This window comes from Selaginella moellendorffii, unplaced genomic scaffold, assembly GCF_000143415.4.
Source record: "Selaginella moellendorffii unplaced genomic scaffold, v1.0 SELMOscaffold_68, whole genome shotgun sequence".
NCBI classification, from domain to species: Eukaryota; Viridiplantae; Streptophyta; class Lycopodiopsida; order Selaginellales; family Selaginellaceae; genus Selaginella; species Selaginella moellendorffii.
The window spans coordinates 409,396-427,292 of record NW_003314329.1 but is presented as its reverse complement, the minus strand read 5'-3'; the positions used below and the strand labels follow the sequence as shown (position 1 = coordinate 427,292).

Here is a 17,897-nt window from a genome sequence, read left to right as displayed (position 1 = left end):
GGTCAAGAAAGAGGACACGTCAGCAGGGCCGTTTTCCCTCCACTGGCCGATATCCGAATATTACTTGCTTCTTCCTCTGTGACTCACACTGGTTTGCCTCTCTTCTAGGGTTTTGGGGAGCGTGTCCATGCGCCAGGGCGAGCGATGGCGCTCCAGTGGCGGCAGCTGCGATCGATGCTGTGGAAGAACTGGCTCCTCAAGCTGCGTCATCCGGTGGCGACGCTGCTGGAGGTGAGTGAGGATTATTTCGATGCATTCGGTCTCGTTTGATTTGTTTCAATCGCAGGTCGTGCTCCCCGCAACGATCATGCTCTTGCTCATGGCGATTCGATCGCGTGTGGATTTTCACACGCATCCTCCTTCGGCGTAAGCAGAAGATTCTCACATTGTTGGATTTTGCGATCGTGTTGAACTTCAGGTATATAAAGGAGGGGATGTATGTGGGGGTTGGGAGGAGCAAAATCTCTCCTAGTTTTGAGGCTGTCCTGCAATTTTGTGAGGCGAATGGCGAGCACATAGCTTTTGTGCCAGAAAGCGAAGGAACGTCCACCATGGTCGATCTTCTCTCTTTGAAGTTTCCACTTTTACAGGTTTGATTTTCTCGCGGTTTTCGACTCCGTTTTTATTTTTATTTTTTAATTTTTTCGTCGTGCATGGCAGACCGTAGCAAAAATCTACAAAGACGAAGAAACTCTGCATTCATATATCAAGTCGAAAACCTATGGCACAGGGTAACCTTGTCACGCTATGATGTTGTACAGCTCTAAATCTCGTTCTTTCAGGAAGAAACTGTATCCGAAGATCAAGGCTGCAGTAGTGTTTTTCGAGCAGGGCCCCTGTACATACGATTACAGTATTCGTCTCAATCACTCATGGGCGTTTCAAGGTTTTCCCGACGTGAGAACTATCATGGATACTACTGGAGCATATGTGGATGATCTTATCCTGGGAGTGGATTTGGTGTCAACTTATGAATATGGTTACAGTGGCTTTCTGACGGTAAGCTGCGCTTCCTCTCTGTGTTGTAGCTGATTACCGCTTTTTGTCAGAGCAGCTGCAGCAAGTTATCGACTCCTACTTGATCTTATTATCCCAGCAGCAACCAGAACTTTGTCATTATGAAAGTCGGAAACGGGTTTTGAAGAATGAGTCGCATGAAAATGTGAAGCTCGTGACAGAAAATGTGTTTCCAAAGTATATCAGCGTTGCGCCTTTCCCAACAAGGGAGTATACGGACGACGAGTTCCAATCCATCGTAAAGAATTTCCTGGGAATATTGTAAGTAGAACAGCTTCTTATTTTCTTTTCTCTAATCGTCGTTTATGACAGGTATCTTCTTGCGTTTCTTTACCCAGTATCGCGACTGATTAGCTGCTCGGTACTGGAAAAGGTGAATTTCTAATATAGTTATACTACCGACATTAACCAGCTACTTGACGACTTAGGAAAAAGGAATAAAGGAAGGAATGCTTATGATGGGGTTAGAAGGTACAAACTTCTATGTATCGTGGTTCATCATCTACATGCTCCAGGTTGTCCTTCTGGTGGTTTACTATGTATTAACTGGACGAATATTTCTTGCTGCAGTTTGCTGTTTCCGCGTTGATAATTGTTCTTGTTACCATGAACAGCATATTTGCATACAGCAGCATGTCCGTTGTCTTCGTCTATTTCTTTCTCTTTGGGCTCAGTGCAATCGCATTATGTTTTCTTATCTCCGTATTTTTCACACGAGCTAAGACGGCAACAGCTGTGGGCACACTCTCCTTCCTTGCGGCATTTTTCCCATACTATGTTGTTGTGGACACAGATGTCTCACTGTATGGTTCTTTCTTCTTCTTCTTCTTCTTTTATTCGCTCTGTTTTTCATATACAGGTCGATTAAACTTATTGCGTCACTTCTTTCACCTACTGCCTTCGCTCTTGGAACTGTAAACTTTGCCGACTATGAACGAGGACATGTTGGGGTTCGTTGGAGCAATATTTGGAAAGTAAGTGCTTTGCACATTTCATTGATGAAAATAAGCTAGCGGCTTGGTATCATTTTTGCAGGAATCATCGGGGGTTAGTTTTCTTCTCTGTATGGTTTTCCTTGCAGTAGATGCTCTCCTTTATTTAGTTTTGGCTTGGTACTTCAATCAGGTAAAGTTTCTTAGTGTTCTCTCTCTTTTTTATAAATGCTGCTCACAGGTTCTCAAGCATAGTTGCGGACATTTAACGTGTCGCATGCTCTGGAATTTATGTCGTAAGAGAAATAATGAAGAAATGGACGAGGAAAATGAAGACATGATACCTCAATCGGAAATTGAACCAGTCGAATTTGATCAACAAGAATTTGATAAGTATGTATCCCTTTCCAACTCTTTTATGTTGATGTTTCCTCCAGGTGCGTACACATCAAGAACTTGCGGAAAGTATTTGTGACTGCCGGTAGAGAATGCACAGCTGTCAATTCGCTAAGCTTGTCGCTTTGTGAGGGGCAAATTCTCGCATTACTTGGTAAGATTGTATCTTTTCGGATGGATAACGTCTTTTTCCATACTGCAGGACATAACGGGGCTGGGAAGAGCACAACTATAGGAATGCTTGTTGGTCTTGTTGCACCCACCTCTGGTGACGCGTTCGTACTTGGGAAAAGCATAAAGACTGATATGGTAAAGACGATCAGTTTGTCGGTTTTGTATGTCTGATGTTCTCAATTACTCAGATGCATATTCGGAAGCAAATAGGCGTATGTCCACAAAATGACCTACTCTTTCAGGAGTTGACGGTAATTTAAAACGTTGTGACTTTCCTGGTAATATGTTAACTTCGATAGGTGCGGGAGCATTTGCTTCTTTTTGGAAGTTTGAAATCGGTTGATCCTTCTGTATTACAGACCGAAGTGGATTCAATGATTTCCGAGGTTGAGTTTTTCTATTTAAGTATGCACTTTGTAACATGCTGACTACAGATCGGTTTGCTGGATAAATCTGATGCACTAGTTGGTCATCTTTCCGGTGGAATGAAACGCAAGCTCTCCGTTGCGCTTGCATTATTAGGAGGTAGCAAGGTACAGTCTCGAACTTTTTGGTCAAATGTTTCGAACTTTAAGCTTTGGTGGTGATTCTGGACGAACCGACTAGTGGAATGGATCCCTATTCAATGAGACTGACCTGGCGGCTCCTTAAGCGTCACAAAAAGGATCGGATTATCCTTCTAACAACGCACTCCATGGACGAGGCGGACGTACTAGGTGACAGGATTGCTATAATGTCAAGTGGGAATTTGCGATGTTGCGGAAGGTATTTGATTGGTTTACTTGCTGCTTATTGTGACAAGCCTTTTTGTGTTCTAGTTCTTTGTTTCTCAAGCACCGTTATGGGGTAGGCTACACCCTCACGCTTGTGAAGGTTTGGCTCGACAAATATCATTTGGAAAATGTCTATAACGTTTCTGACTGACAGGGCCAATCCGGGACTGAATCAATATCAGAGGCTATACTTCGGCACGTACCCTCGGCAACACTTCTAAGTGATGTGAGAAGTTTTAAAATAATTGTGTAAAGTGTTAATCGGCCGTTGTTTCTTCCAGGTGGGCTCGGAGCTATCATATCGTCTTCCTCTTGCTTCTACCTCGACATTTCATTTGCTATTTGAAGAGTTAGAAGCTCACGCAACGCTCTCTGATTTATCCGGTTCCGGAGAAGAGCCCGGTGGTATCAATTCATGGGATGTTGAAAGCTATGGCATTTCTGTGACTACGCTAGAAGAGGTGTTTTTAAGGGTTGCAAGTGGGGAAGCTCCTCAGCAAGAAGTACGTCCACTACAGAAAACATGCAACGCTGAAGCTTCGGAAGCAAAGGCATCATGTAGTGATGACCGCATAGATGTGGACAGTGGGGACGGTGCTGCAAGTTTTGAAGTGAAAAAGAGCCGCTACAGCTGGATATCATCCTGTGTGGGAATAATCACAAGAGTTCTCGCAAGCCTGGTCTCGGTTTTCGAACGGTATCCTATTATCCACCTGGGGAAACGACGGTCACTCTTTGGAAGGCACTTCAGGGCTCTATTCAAGAAACGTGGTCTTAGTGCAATGCGCGACAAGAAAACCGTTGTCTTCCAACTGCTGGTGCCATCGCTGTTCTTGTTTCTCGGACTCTTGCTGTTGACGACAAAACCACATCCGGACCAGCCGTCAGTGACTTTAACAACGTCACTTTTCAATCCTCTTGTCACTGGTAGTGGTGGCGGCGGACCAATACCTTTCAATCTCACCTTGCCAATTGCACAGAAGGTACTTGGGTCTTTTAGATGCTGTTCTTAGCTGACGGTTTGGGTTTTCAGGTAGCACGTTATGTTTCTGGAGGCTGGATACAGAAAGAAGAACCTCGAGTGTACAAGTTCCCAGATTCGGACACTGTTTTACAAAATGCGATTGACGCAGCTGGACCGTCACTTGGGCCTGCCCTCGTGTCAATGAGCGAATATCTAATGACGAGCTTCAACGAGACATATGAATCAAGGTTGACTCTAGTTCTGGTTTTCTTGTTGCGTCCTTATCTTCGTTGGCTTGGATACCAGGTATGGCGCTGTTGTCATGGACAGACAGCACAGCGATGGAAGCCTCGCTTACGCTGTGCTTCACAATACGACGTGTCAACATGCAGCTCCAACCTACATTAACGTTGTTAACAACGCGATACTGAAGATGGCGACGAATAATTCTAAGCTTGAGCTACGGACTAGGAATCATCCGTTACCTATGACGGTGTCTCAGATGGCTCAACGACGCGTAAGCTACAGTATTCATTTCGTGCATGATTCGCAATTTCTTTGTTTTATTTTTAGGATATCAATGCGTTCTCTGCTGGTATAATTGTAAATGTTGCTTATTCGTTCATCCCAGCTTCTTTTGCGGTGGCTATAGTAAAGGTACAGTTTCTTTCCTTTGTTTTTTGTTACAAAATTTTGTTTCCCTGTAGGAGCGGGAAGTGAAGGCAAAACACCAGCAACTCATAAGTGGGGTGCGTATGCCTTCGTGCTTAATGGTTGACTAATTCGTCTTTTTTCAAAAGGTCTCATTAATGGCTTACTGGATTTCGACATACGTCTGGGACATGCTAAGCTATTTATTACCAGCAGGTCTTGCTGTCGGTCTTTTCTTTATCTTCGGTAAGTTTTGAAAGTGTTTTTCTTGTCTTTCGGAGTGACACTGCAATTTGTAGGGATGGATGAGTTTATTGGCAAAGAGTCTATCCTGGCTACTTCTATTATGATGGTTGCTTATGGCCCTGCAATTGCAGCTTCTACGTATTGTTTAACATTTTTCTTCACGGATCATTCGTTGGCTCAAGTAATGAAATTGTTTATTTTTCCGACTATTTCCTGATGCAGCCTCTCTTGTGTAGAACGTAATCCTGCTTATTCATTTTTTTAGTGGCCTTATTTTGATGGTTGTATCGTTCATTATGGGCGTCCTTCGTGCAACAAAGGGTGTAAATAGAGTTTTGAAGGTAATCAAGAAAACTTTCGAGCAGGTAATCTAACTCTTTCCTTGTGTTGCAATGCAGAACATCTTCAGGCTTTCTCCTGGATTTTGTTTAGCTGATGGGCTGGCATCACTAGCTCTTCGGAAACAGAGCTTAAAGCCAAGCTCTCAAAAAGAACCTTTTGCTTGGAACACGACTGGAGCATCTATCACATATTTATGCTGTGAGGTATGGAATAGATAGTTTGACATTCACAATTAAATGAAAGCTACGCAGAGTATCTTGTATTTCCTCCTGGTTCTTGCGATGGAGCTGCTTCCTTCACCTTACATTTTGACGGCTTGGTGCAAGAGCTGTTTTGGAAAATGGAGGCGAAATCTGTTCGCTAACTCTGGACGAGCTGGCACACTTTCCGAGCCTTTTCTACCGGAGGAACATTTGGAAGATGAAGATTTGGACGTGGCACGCGAGCGGCGCCGGGTTCAATCAGGAGGAAGCAAGGACAGCGTGGTTAAACTGGTTGAATTACGAAAGGTAAAAGCTGAACTTCTATCACTTGACTGCTAATGTTTCTACTTTATAGACGTTTCCTTGCGGAGCGCGTCAACCACCTAAAGTGGCTGTAGATGCACTGAGTTTTGCGGTCGATGCAGGAGAATGCTTTGGGTTTTTAGGAACGAATGGCGCTGGAAAGACGACTACGTTATCCATGCTATGCGGTAAACTTTTACCCTGCGGTTTTGTGCAGAGTAAAACTGAATATCTTGCAGGAGAGTTTCCTCCAAGTGAAGGAAATGCCTACATTGTTGGCCATGACGTGTGGAGCAACCCGGCAGATACAAGACAACTTGTAAGATCACTTTACCGTCAGTATGAAATATTGACTTTTCTTCTTACAGATTGGCTACTGTCCACAGTTCGATGCACTACTTGACCTGCTGACAGTTAGAGAACACCTTGAACTCTATGCAAACATCAAGGCTGTTCCGGAAGATAAGCTCGAGCAGGTTAGCTTTATACTGCTCTATGTGGCTCTGTTTACTTTGCCTTGGTGAATTCTCAGGTGGTTCAAGAAAAGTTGACTGAATTTGATCTTTGGGGTCAAGCCCACAAAACCGCTTCTTCCCTGAGTGGAGGGAACAAGCGTAAGCTATCTGTGGCAATTGCAATGGTGGCAGACCCTCCTATCGTGATTTTGGATGAACCTTCCACAGGTTTGAATTTATCTATAAACTTCTGTTCTAGTTTTTTTTTAAAAAAATTATGCAGGCATGGATCCAGTCGCAAGGCGCTTTATGTGGGATGTCATTACACGTATTTCAACAAGGAGAGGGCTTTCTGCAGTTATACTAACTACTCACAGTATGGCCGAAGCTCAGGCATTGTGTACGCGCATTGGGATTATGGTATTTTATCAGATCCTTCAGTGTTTCACAAGCTAACACACTCCTTTTTTAGGCTGCGGGCCGACTGCGTTGCCTTGGCAGTCCACAGCACTTAAAAAGCCGTTTTGGAAATAGCCTGGAACTCGAGGTAGCTATCTCCGATGTTGGTTTGCAGTGGCCTGATCGTGTTTTCAGGTCAAAGCTGTCACAACCACTCAATCTGAAGTAGACAAGCTTTCTCATTTTGTGCTACAAAATCTGCCGGACTCTGATGCTCGAGAGACAGAAATTATCGCATTGGATAACTCAGATGCAACTCTGTCAGAAACGGAGGTTACGGCTGCGGCATTTATCCTTGGTAATGAGCAGTGGGGACAAGCACTACTCTCTGGGCATGCATCTGTTGGTGATGGTGCTCTATCTGAGCTTCTGCTTCGCGAATTATCAAGCACAAGTAACTTAACTTTTCTCTCGTTTCGATTTCTAACCTTTGTTTATTCCAGGTACCGTCCAAACCAAACTCTTTTGTGAGTGGTGGCTGGCAAAAGATCGGGCAATGAAAATTGACTTGTTCATTCGAGCATCATTTCCTGGAGCTTCTCTTTTAGAGCGAAACGGATCAAACTTCCGTTATCAAGTAAGCTTCAATTTCTATCAGGTGATATATTTTCTCTGACTCGCATTGACACAGCTGCCATACGGGAGTTCTTCCTTAGCACGGGTTTTTGGACACATGGAGCATCACAGGTAATCTGGACACAATTGTTTGTTAGTCTCTTCGACTGATTGTATTCTGCAGAGCGAGTGCTGGTATTGCGGAATACAACGTTGGTCAGGCTACGCTGGAGGCTATATTCAACGCTATCGCCGCACATCAGTAGCTTTTAAGAGTGGGTACCTAGGTTTCTTCTTCTTGTTTCGTCATATAGGCCGCGAAGATGTGTATTTGTAATATTTTTGCTGGATGAGTCGCTCGCGATTGAGGTGCAGCGTTGTTCTAGCTCGACTTTGTTGCGAGCGTGTGAGGTACACTGTCAAATGCATTTGAAAGGCTTTTCCTTGACATCACTGTTGCAGGAGCTAGTGAATCTGGGCATATATGTTTTCTCATGGATTGAGCCACAATCTCAAATTGCAACCTTTGGATGCTCGCTTCAGCCAACAGAGCGACGATTCTAAGCTTGAAGGTCGAGAGGCTCTCAGAATCTACGACAAAATACGAGAAGATGGTGACAATGCGAGCGTGTCCCTCGTCATTGACGCTCTGAGGGAATGCGGCAGACTGAAGGACCTTAAGACCGGCAGGAGGCTACACAGAGAATGCGGAGGCAGCATCAACATCTTCGTGGCAAACACCTTGGTGGACATGTACGCGAAATGTGGCAGTGTAGTAGAGGCATGCCAGGTCTTCGACAAGATGGAAGAGCGCAATACAGTGTCGTGGAACACGGTTATCATGCGGGTTGCTCAGAGTGGAGACGGTGAACTGGCTCTCAGCTTGTTCTCCCGCATGCAAGACGAGGGATTCAAGCCAGATTCTCGGACGTTCGTTGCTGCCTTGAAGGCTTGCAGTCGTCTGGCATCCGGAGACGTGGCACAGGAAAAGGTTCAGTGTTTGGAACGAGGCCGAGTCATTCACAGACAAGCTGCAAACAGAGGTCACGACCAGGACATTTTCGTAGCAAACACGTTGGTGGACATGTATGCGAAGTGTGGAAGCATGGAGGAGTCACAGCAGGTTTTTAACAGGATGAAGAACCGGACAGTGGTGTCCTGGAATGCAGTCATAATGGGGTTTTCTCAGAATGGAGAGCCGGAGCTGGCAGTGGAATACTTTCGGCGTATGCAAGAGGCAGGCTTTGTTGCAGACGCCTTGACTTTCGTGGCTGTTCTCACGGCTTGCAGCGGCCTTGCCGACAAGGAAGAGGGCCTTAGTGTGGAGGGGAAGCTTGTCAAGCCGGGCTCTTTGAAGATGGCAGTAGCTCTACACACTGAAGCTGCTAAAGGTGGACATCACACCAACATTTTCGTCGCGAATACGCTGGTCGATCTGTATGCCAGGTGTGGGAGGCTGATGGAAGCTCGCCGGGTGTTCGATCAGATGCAGCGTCACGACGTTACGTCGTGGAACGTAGTGATACTTAGACATGGCGAGAGCGGGGAAGAAAAGCTTGCGTTGCAGCTATTCACACGCATGCTGGAAGAAGGCAATGTCCCGGACGCTCGAACTTACGTTGCTGCGCTCAAGGCTTGCTCGGGCCTTGCATCTAGAGAAGACGGGGCTGCACAGGAAAGAATGAAGGCATTGGAGAAAGGCATGGCTATCCACGCTCTGGCATTCCAGAATGGCTACAACTCTGACATCTTTGTGGCGAACACTTCGATGGATATGTACTCCAATTGCGGCAGTGTCCAGGATGCTAGCCAGGTTTTTGAGGGAATGAAGCGAAGGAACGTTGTCTCATGGAACGTAGTGCTGACGGCGTATGCTCAGGGTGGACAGTGCGAGCTAGCGTTACAGACACTGACACGCATGATTGATGAAGGCTTCGAACCTGACAGTCGAACTTGCGTCGCTGCCATCAACGCTTGCACTGGTCTGGAAGCGACAGAGCAGGGCAGGCTCGTGGACGGGAAGCTCGTAAAACTGAAATGCCTGGAGAAAGGCATGGCCATCCACGCTCGGGTCGCGACAAAAGGCTACGACCGGAAGGAAAACTTCGTAGGCAACGCTCTGGTGGACATGTATGCCAAGTTTGGGAGCATGGAAGACGCAGCGGGGGTCTTTACGAGAATGCAGCACCGGACCGTGATCTCGTGGAACTCGATCATCACCGGGTACGCTCAGACGGGAGAGCCCGAGCTGGCCTTGCTTGCATTCTCGCGGATGCTGGAAGCCGGCGATCACGACAGGCCGAGCTCACTCAGCTACGTAGCAGCTCTCAAAGCCAGTGGAACGTGGGGCGGCTTGAGAGTCACGAAGGAACTCCACGCCAGGATTTGTAGCGCAGGACTGGAAAGTGATGCGTTTGTGGCAACGTCGCTGGTGGATGCCTACGGGAAATGCGGAAGCATGGTGGATGCGCAGCAACTTTTTGATGCCTCGGCAGATGGAAACTCGAAAGAGCTCGTGACATGGAACGCACTGCTTGTGGGATACTGCCAAGGAGGCGATACCATCCGAGCGTTTGCAACTTGGGAGGAGCTGAAAGATCGAGGAATGGTTCCAGACGCGATCACATTTCTGGCGCTTCTCTCTGCGTGCTCGCAAGCTGGAATCGTGGAGAAAGCGAGGGACTTGTTCGAGGCAATGGCCAAGGAGTATGGCATTGCTCCCGGTGTGGAGCACTACACTTGCATGCTGGATCTCCTTGGCCGGAGCAATCACCTGGAGGAGGCAATCGCCATGGCAAACAAGCTTCCCGTGAAGGCGGACGTGACACTGAGGACAATGCTGCTGGATGCTTGTAGCAAGTGGAAGAATGTGGAGGCTGCTAGGGCTGTTTTCGCGTCGCTGGTTGAAATGGACGAGAGGGATAGCATGCCTTACGTGTTGCTGGGTAACACTTTCGTTTGTTCAGACACTTAGTTAATCGGAATTATTATGTTAAAGACGACCTCATGGCCCAACGGATAAGGCGCTGGTCTACGGAACCAGAGATTCTGGGTTCGATCCCCAGTGACGTCGTTGAAGTTGTCAACAACGATGTGTTTGACCAATGAGTTTTTTCGATTCAAAGGGTCAAGACATGATTTTGCTGACCACTAAGTTTTTTCGATGCAAATGGCCGAGACACGATCTTGCAGCAAGGGTCTCGAAGGAACAGTGGCATTCTTCGCTAAGTTTTTTCGATGCAAATAGCCAAGACACTCGAAAGAACAGTGGCAAGTCTCTTACGCCATGAACAATGCGCATGTCTAGACTGGGCAAATCCACAACGCCAGGGATATCTCACTACGATGCTACAGTGAAGCATCGTTGCTTGGATTGCCTTGCTGGGAGCTTGCTCGGAGATGGGGCTTTCGAAGGAATCGGGGGACGTTTCTGAAAAAATGGCTAGACACAGCTCTATCTGCGTATGCTCACAGGCAAATCTTGAACAATGCCTGCGCTTGCCGGAGCTCGATGTGGGAGCATGGAACTCGAAGCTCGTGGCCCTTGCCGCGCACGGAGAATCCAGAGACGTGATTGAGCTCTTTGGAGTGATCAAATCGAGGAACGATCCCCGACGAAGTTTCATGGAGCGCTAGCAGCTTGCTCGCCCAAGGATGGACATCCTTCCTTTCCATTACCGATGCTTCCGACGAGCATGATCGACATGCTGAAAAAATCGGGACGAGCGACGTCTCGACAAGATGCCGTTTGCCGTTGCTTGGGGATGCTTGCTCCAGCACCTAAGATCAAAATCTCACCACCATCTACGCTGCTCGAGCTGTTCTTGGGCTCTCTCCATCAGCTGATCGCTACGTCGCGATCTATAACTTTGTCCAGTCTTGTCGATCATCTCGTCACATGGAAAGTAGAGCACACGGTGCTGTTGAGGTGGACAGTGACTGTTGCTCGTTCTGGATCCTCTTGGAGCCTACATGCAACGAGAAACGCCATCCAAGTGACTCCATCACTGGGGCTAGGAGATGAGATCCTCGGCCTCGGCCAGCTGACCAGATCGAGCACAGAGATCCACATGGCAGCTGTGATCCCAGTGCTCGGACCAGGTGATCGTTAGCCATGTTTCAACCGAGAACGAAGACATCGATGGTGTCTCGTCCGTGATCCTGCTGCGACAAGGCCGTGATCAGCGTGTACATTTTTTCTTTTCAGGCTAGAAAAGCGCTACATGCTTTGTTCGGCGGTCTTACAGTCCACTACATGCAAGCACTTTCTAAAGTCCAAGCTCGTGCCGAGGCTGCTGTGGCTGCTGCTCAAGCAGCGGCCGCATTGGTTCGTCTCACCAGCACTGGAGGCTCGTTCCGTGGACGCGTGAGTTTGGAAGAGGGGGCTGCAGGATCATCCAAACTGGCTTCCAAGGATATCTAGTTATACTCATGTTTTTAAAAGAGCTTTGTTCAGCGGTCATCCTGTTTGTAAACAACCTGCCCTTACCATGGTTAAAGTTCAAGCTCGTGCTTGTGCAGGTTGTGCCTCCAACAAAAGCCTGCTGATGGAACGGGAAAAACTACTTGTTGTATACAGTCTTATATACTCATTCATCTCCTTTAATTTCCTGTGGCAGATTCCTGTGTTCTTGATGCCTTGATTCCTGCTCCAACCTGCCGCAACTTCGCCACTAGCATCGCCACTAGCAAGCAGCATCAGCTACTAGCTATATTCAAAAATTACTTTTTTAGTGGCATTTTCAGCGAGAGAGAGTTTTCCAATGGGATTCATGTGTGCCATGGACGTTCTAACGCGGCAAGAATCCATGCCTTGCAAGCTGGAAAGAATGGCCAAATTTTGCATGTAGATAAAAGACAAAGGATGAGAAAATGGAAAGAGAAATAAAAATAAGGTACTACGATCGATGCCTACTGTCATGCCCTGCTGAAATCTAACTATCACTTTTATAGTGAGAATTTTTTTATTTTAATTCCTGCTGGAATTTCTCCAAGCATTGCAGCTCCATCGGCTTCCTTGAATCTGGATACTGTTCCACGAGAGGATGGAAGTTCGGGGAGTCTTCTGTGAAATCAATGAGGTCTGGAAGGCAATTGTCTTTGATTTTTCTGTTGCCAAGGAGGTTCTGATCATGTTGTTCCGGCGTTGTTGGCTTCACTGTTGCTTTGTGTCCAACTCTGATTTATGTGGTTGTAGTTCATCCTCTTGGGGATGACAAAGAGGAATTCTTGGTGAAATGATGCAACCACACATATAAAGCATTGGCATTGGTATGTCACAATTGGAATTCATCTCAAATTTGATGATTTGATCTTTTTGTCATCCCAAAGCTTTTCACATGAAGTTACAATTAGCATAGCCTTAGGGTTTGCAGGTAATTGTTATGGTCCTCTCTCTAAATATAGGTAGTAGCCCTATCATCTCAATTGGAAAAGGCAATATGAGGAGTTATAAGGTTAGCTAGACAAAGGGATTTCCAAGACCAAATTTGCTATGGAAGCTTAGGTAATCACTTCTTCTCCAACTTTGTATTACTTGATTATCATCTAGCTTTACAAACTTCTTCCATGTATATAATAAGAAAAAAATAAATCTATATACTCTAGTTTTGGAGTTCTTCCTTAGCCTCTTCTTTGTACTTGTCATTGGTGCTCACTTCTTGGTATTGTTAGTAATTAAATGATAAATTGGCCATGGTAAACTCCATTTCATCCATCCCTTTGCTTGTGTACCAGAGCAAGAACACCTTCCTCTGGAACATGGCCATGATCTCTCACCCACCAAAATATCTTCTAGTCTGACATTAAGTTCCTGATGAAAATCAAGCCATTTTGAATATGTTTAGAGGGATTTTGCACATGTTGTTTTTGATATTGTTCAATATCCACTCAATGAATTAGGATAAGTTATTATTCTAGACATTGATCAACTGATTATCCACTCTTTGGTGCTTATGCAACTATAGAACATTGCCAAAGGTGAGAGATTGTTCCCCATCCTAGTTCCAATAGAGCTGGTGGGGCGAGATACAATAAAAGTATTGAATGAATTAAATAAAGAATATCCTTTTTATAAAAGATATTGTATTATTAGGATATTCTTATAGTTTAGGCTAGCAAAAAATTTCATGATAGTTTTTATATAAATAACATTTCAATAAACATTAATAAAAAATTATTTAATATATTATTAATATTTATTATTCAAAGCAAACCAAATTTACCAAATTATTCATGACATACACACATACTTAGCATCTAGAGAATAAATGCTCGGCCCTCTTCATCTGCACGCAGTTTGACTTCATTTACCATCCCTCCATTGCTAACCTTGGCTCTAGTATCATATGCCGCCACTCCTTCGTAAACACCATCAATGTAGTCCACAGTCCCTCGATCATAGCCTCCAAGGGCAGTATCTTTGCACTTATACGTGAAGGGGATCCGTATCTTAGCAGTTGAACATGTCACAGTCACTGAAGCCTGCTTAAAAACTAGATTTGTAAAATCCAAGGGTTTTGCAAACAAAAAAAAAACACTTACCATCTGGCCAGGTCCAATATCTTTCACAAGGTACCCAGTCTGAAATTGGACAGTTTCTTCAGTAGTCTCACCCCACTCATGCCCAAAGGTCTGCTCAGTACCAATCTCCACGCCAATCTCAGCATTGCCAATGAAAGGAACGCCACATTTGAAGGTTGTGGTCACCTTTTGGCTGAAGGTGAAGGAGTTGGACCACGTACTACTCTTTGAAACTTTGTTCTCAAGGGTGACCACCACGTTCATGTCCATCATGTTGCTTGAATTGTTTGTCGCAGAGCCACGACCAACCAGCTGGAGTTTCTGGTCACTAGTGGTGGCCAGATTCATGAGGTACTTGACATTGAAGATGCTCCTCTTCTCTGTTGCATCACCGACTATAAGGCGTGCTTCAGAGTCATTGGGGGAACCGGTGCCAGCATTGAGGCAGCTCTGCCAATAGTCAGTTAGCCTCTTGCAGAAGAGTCCATTGAACTGGTTCTTGAGGGCCACTATCTCGCTGCCTAGTTTGAGGGGCTCGAAATGGCACCTCGGATTGCTTTCAGCATCCTCTTGCTTGTTCACATCTGCCCATATCCAATTGGTACTGTTCCGCCAGAATTTTCCAGCCTTGACATTGTACAGGGCAACACTCCCATCGAGCAATGGAATGACTTGGTTGGTGCCCCAGTCATCAGAAGGAGAATCTCCATGGAATTTGAGCCAATTTAGATCTCGCTCGTAATGCAGATGGACATACTTCCCGTTGTTTCCTTTCAGCCAGATGTAATCTGGAAGACGAACAGCATAGTCGCTTGCATCAGTAACGCGGACTTCGGTCCACTGGTTAGGGACTGTCTCCAGGGCATTGTAGCCATCCACACGTCTCGCATAGCGGTTCAGGAACAGATCATCTTTAGTCGACTGAAAGGCCAAATTGCCAGTGTCCAGCTTAGAAGCCTTGAAGCGACCAGCATCAGTGACATTTAGGGTAGTTGCCCGGATGTAGTTTGAGGCGTCACGTCTCCAGAAACGGCGGTTTGCAGAAGATCGAATGAGCAAGGCACCATCAGCGTCATACAGGACTTCAAAAGTTGTCAAGTTGTTCGTCTCTTTAGCATCAAAGGAAACCAGACCATCCGATTTGAGAGCCAGGTAGAGGCCGTTGTCGCCTTGGATGGAGATGTAGCGAGGAAGAGTGGGAACTGCAGATACCACCTCGAATTTGGCCATGATGCGGGCCTAGTGCACAGTCTGTAAGATCACAAAAGTCACACAAAAATTCTGAGATGAGATGAAATCCTGTGTGCTGAGCAACACGGAGGGGCAGTATTTAAATACTCGAAAAGGCATACGATAGGGTTAGGTTGAGCACACCATATGCATGTTACAAAAAAAATTGTGCTGTCGGAGTAAATATTGCAACTCCCGATCAAACATGACAGTTGGCCATCGGGGCATACAATGGGGCTTAATCTGAGAGTCCAGACAGGTTTGAGCACACCATATGAGCAGTATGCATGGTACACGGAGGGGCAGTATTTAAATACTCGAAAAGGCATACGATAGGGTTAGGTTGAGCACACCATATGCATGTTACAAAAAAAATTGTGCTGTCGGAGTAAATATTGCAACTCCCGATCAAACATGACAGTTGGCCATCGGGGCATACAATGGGGCTTAATCTGAGAGTCCAGACAGGTTTGAGCACACCATATGAGCAGTATGCATGGTACACGGTTTGATTACTCACATGACAGTGAATAGGGCCAGACAGGTTGAGCACACCATATGAGCAGTATGCATGGTACACGGTTTGATAAAATTGTACTTTCAGAGCGACTCACATGACAGTGGGCCATCAAATAGGTTTAATTTGAGAGTCCAGAACACGATGTAAGAGAGAGAGAGAGCAAACAATGACAAATTCATTCTTGTGACATTTGCTATGTTTGAGCTTCAATGAGGACAATGTGGGTGGATCCAGGAGTAATTGCTTGCTCGAAGTGACAATTGATGTAGGTGGAGCAGACTTGCCAGTGTAATCCTGCCGCTGGGCACATTGTAATCCTCACCCTCACATTGTTGCGGCAACACAACCTAGTCCAGGCGATTCATCTCCAATAAAATCTCCCAGGAGCTAGAGTTGATTCACAAATGGGGCGATTGGCTAATCCTTCTTAGTTTTTGAGAAATACTCCAACGGATAGCTACAATAAACCAGGTTTAAAGTGTTTCGTATTTTTTATAAGATTAATAGGGAGTAATCAATTTTTACTTGTAAGTACGAATATGCTTTAGTAGTTAGCAGGTTTACTTTCCATTGGCATCAGTATGCTCCAACAAAATATGGTAAGAAGTTCTTTAAAGAACTATCTTTCAGTACTTGCAATATCAAATTAGTTTTTTTTCTTTTATTGAGATCGAATGATAGTGCATCACATGCTGTATGTTAGGTGCCAGCTTTGACTACGTGGTCAACGTCGGTCAAAGGGAGGCTCAAGGGTATATTAAGGCATGTTAGGGTAAGGGACTTAACCTACCCTAGGGCTCACGGTGGAGCGGCGGCGCAGTGGAGCTTTTGAGGTAGCTCGGGGGTGGTTGGGTGGTGAGGAACCTCAAGAGGTGGCGTAGCATAGTCTAGGGCAATGAGATCTTTGTCTTTTTGCGCCGGATCATAACATTGGTATCAGAGCATTGGTTGCGATGGCCGACCAAGCTGAACGCTGGAATCCTATTGTCGATGGTGGTGCCGACGAAGCTGCGGAGATTTGGACCATTCAAGATGTGGTTCATGAGCTGCGAGCCCTTAATAAAAATCAGTAAGAGATGCAAGACGAGATGCATGGCATGATGGATACCATGCGTGGGCGTGTTGAGGCACTCGAGGCTGGACGGGGTAGCGCTCCAAGTAAACCTTCTTTGGTAGATCGACTCAAGATTCCAACCTTTTCCAGTGATGGTGGTGTGGACGAGTGTCTTGCTTGGCTAGCCAATGTGAAGAAGTTTTTGGCTGCTAGAGGAACTCCAGATGCAGAGGCTTTAGTGGCTATTCCGATGGTTTTGCGTGATGCGGGTCTTCGATGGTGGAATTGGCTTGAGGAGTCCCGTGTTGTGGATAAGAAACCACCAGTGTCTACCATGGATGAGTTTGAGGCTGCTTTCCGTTTACGTTTTGCCCCTCATTACGACGTGGAGAATGCTCGTACAGAACTTCGCCATTTCCAGCAAGGGAAAATGACGCTCGGGGATTATATTGAGAAGCTTACTCGCTTGATTAGTCGTGTTCCAACGAAGGATCCAGATCAGAACAAGTCCTACTTCATTGATGGCCTACATAGTGAGAGCATGCGGCAACACTTGCGTCATTCTCAGCCTACAAAGAGTTTGGAGGAGCTCTTTGATGCGGCTCGTCGACTTGACAATGACAAGCACAAGTCTCGCAAGCGTTCGCGGAGTCCTTCTGTCGAGAATCGTTGTGATGATCGCCGTGGACACAAGGATGGGAACAAGCATCACAAGTTGAAGTCGGTGGTGACTACTTCAGATGCAAAGGGGTCCAAGAAGCAGAAGTTCTTTGTGAAGAATTATAGACAGGGTTGTCATCATTGCGGCGAACTTGGACACTACAAGGCTGATTGTCCGCAGTTACGGGATGTACTCGACGAGTTTTCTGATGTTTTTCCATCTGAACTTCCTCATGGATTGCCTCCATTACGAGGTGTGGAGCATGGGATTACATTGGAGCCGGGGACGCGGCCAATTTACTGGCGTCCATTCGGTTATTGCTCGTCAACTCAACTGTGTGTGGAACAAGATGGAGCTCGAGGATATGCGTGAATCAGCTTTAATGCTGGAGGGCGTGTTCCGTGGCGATCCAGTGCGGATTTTATTGGATAGTGGGAGCG

General features: G+C 45.9%; 4 protein-coding genes and 1 non-coding gene across 6 annotated transcripts in view; 3 read left to right on the top strand and 2 right to left on the bottom strand.

Moving 5' to 3' along the window:
- The first annotated feature begins 17 nt into the window (after positions 1 to 17).
- Positions 18 to 7,918, top strand: LOC9653346 (ABC transporter A family member 1). The gene is made up of 39 exons (XM_024659399.1): positions 18 to 231; positions 287 to 590; positions 661 to 731; positions 783 to 999; positions 1,055 to 1,278; positions 1,330 to 1,390; positions 1,446 to 1,532; positions 1,588 to 1,820; positions 1,877 to 1,991; positions 2,053 to 2,142; positions 2,191 to 2,342; positions 2,387 to 2,499; positions 2,548 to 2,654; positions 2,708 to 2,770; positions 2,819 to 2,905; positions 2,954 to 3,052; positions 3,100 to 3,284; positions 3,338 to 3,392; positions 3,447 to 3,518; positions 3,574 to 4,275; positions 4,326 to 4,504; positions 4,563 to 4,773; positions 4,830 to 4,913; positions 4,964 to 5,005; positions 5,057 to 5,153; positions 5,207 to 5,334; positions 5,390 to 5,494; positions 5,552 to 5,698; positions 5,747 to 6,004; positions 6,054 to 6,189; positions 6,241 to 6,320; positions 6,370 to 6,477; positions 6,534 to 6,684; positions 6,740 to 6,876; positions 6,929 to 7,003; positions 7,051 to 7,309; positions 7,359 to 7,492; positions 7,547 to 7,602; positions 7,655 to 7,918. Exons 1-39 carry the CDS (start codon positions 128 to 130, stop codon positions 7,734 to 7,736), a joined length of 5,610 nt encoding a protein of 1,869 aa, XP_024515167.1. The 5' UTR covers positions 18 to 127; the 3' UTR covers positions 7,737 to 7,918.
- On the top strand, positions 7,766 to 10,472 carry LOC112340618 (pentatricopeptide repeat-containing protein At3g09040, mitochondrial-like). Of its 2 annotated transcripts, none has more exons than XM_024659401.1 (2): positions 7,766 to 7,881; positions 7,933 to 10,472. In XM_024659401.1, the coding sequence occupies exon 2, from the start codon at positions 7,955 to 7,957 to the stop codon at positions 10,442 to 10,444; it is 2,490 nt and encodes an 829-aa protein (XP_024515169.1). In that variant the 5' UTR covers positions 7,766 to 7,881; positions 7,933 to 7,954; the 3' UTR covers positions 10,445 to 10,472. The 2 variants fall into 2 exon arrangements, with proteins under 2 accessions (XP_024515169.1, XP_024515170.1); XM_024659402.1 differs by having other exon boundaries at positions 7,804 to 7,881; positions 7,940 to 10,472.
- Positions 10,471 to 10,543, top strand: TRNAR-ACG. The gene has a single exon. It is a non-coding gene; the product is annotated as a tRNA-Arg (tRNA).
- Positions 10,544 to 13,693: 3,150 nt separating this feature from the next.
- LOC9653065 lies at positions 13,694 to 15,235 on the bottom strand. Its single transcript, XM_002985449.2, has 2 exons — positions 14,014 to 15,235; positions 13,694 to 13,953 (listed from the first exon to the last, which is right to left on the bottom strand). Exons 1-2 carry the CDS (start codon positions 15,220 to 15,222, stop codon positions 13,729 to 13,731), a joined length of 1,434 nt encoding a protein of 477 aa, XP_002985495.1. The 5' UTR covers positions 15,223 to 15,235; the 3' UTR covers positions 13,694 to 13,728.
- The window catches only part of LOC112340628 (pentatricopeptide repeat-containing protein At4g02750-like), a 7,002-nt gene continuing 4,336 nt past the window's right edge, over positions 15,232 to 17,897 (bottom strand). Inside the window, exon 2 of the mRNA XM_024659436.1 lies at positions 15,232 to 15,243. Coding sequence (XP_024515204.1) covers positions 15,232 to 15,243 — 12 coding nt within the window. The remainder of the gene's footprint in view (positions 15,244 to 17,897) is intronic.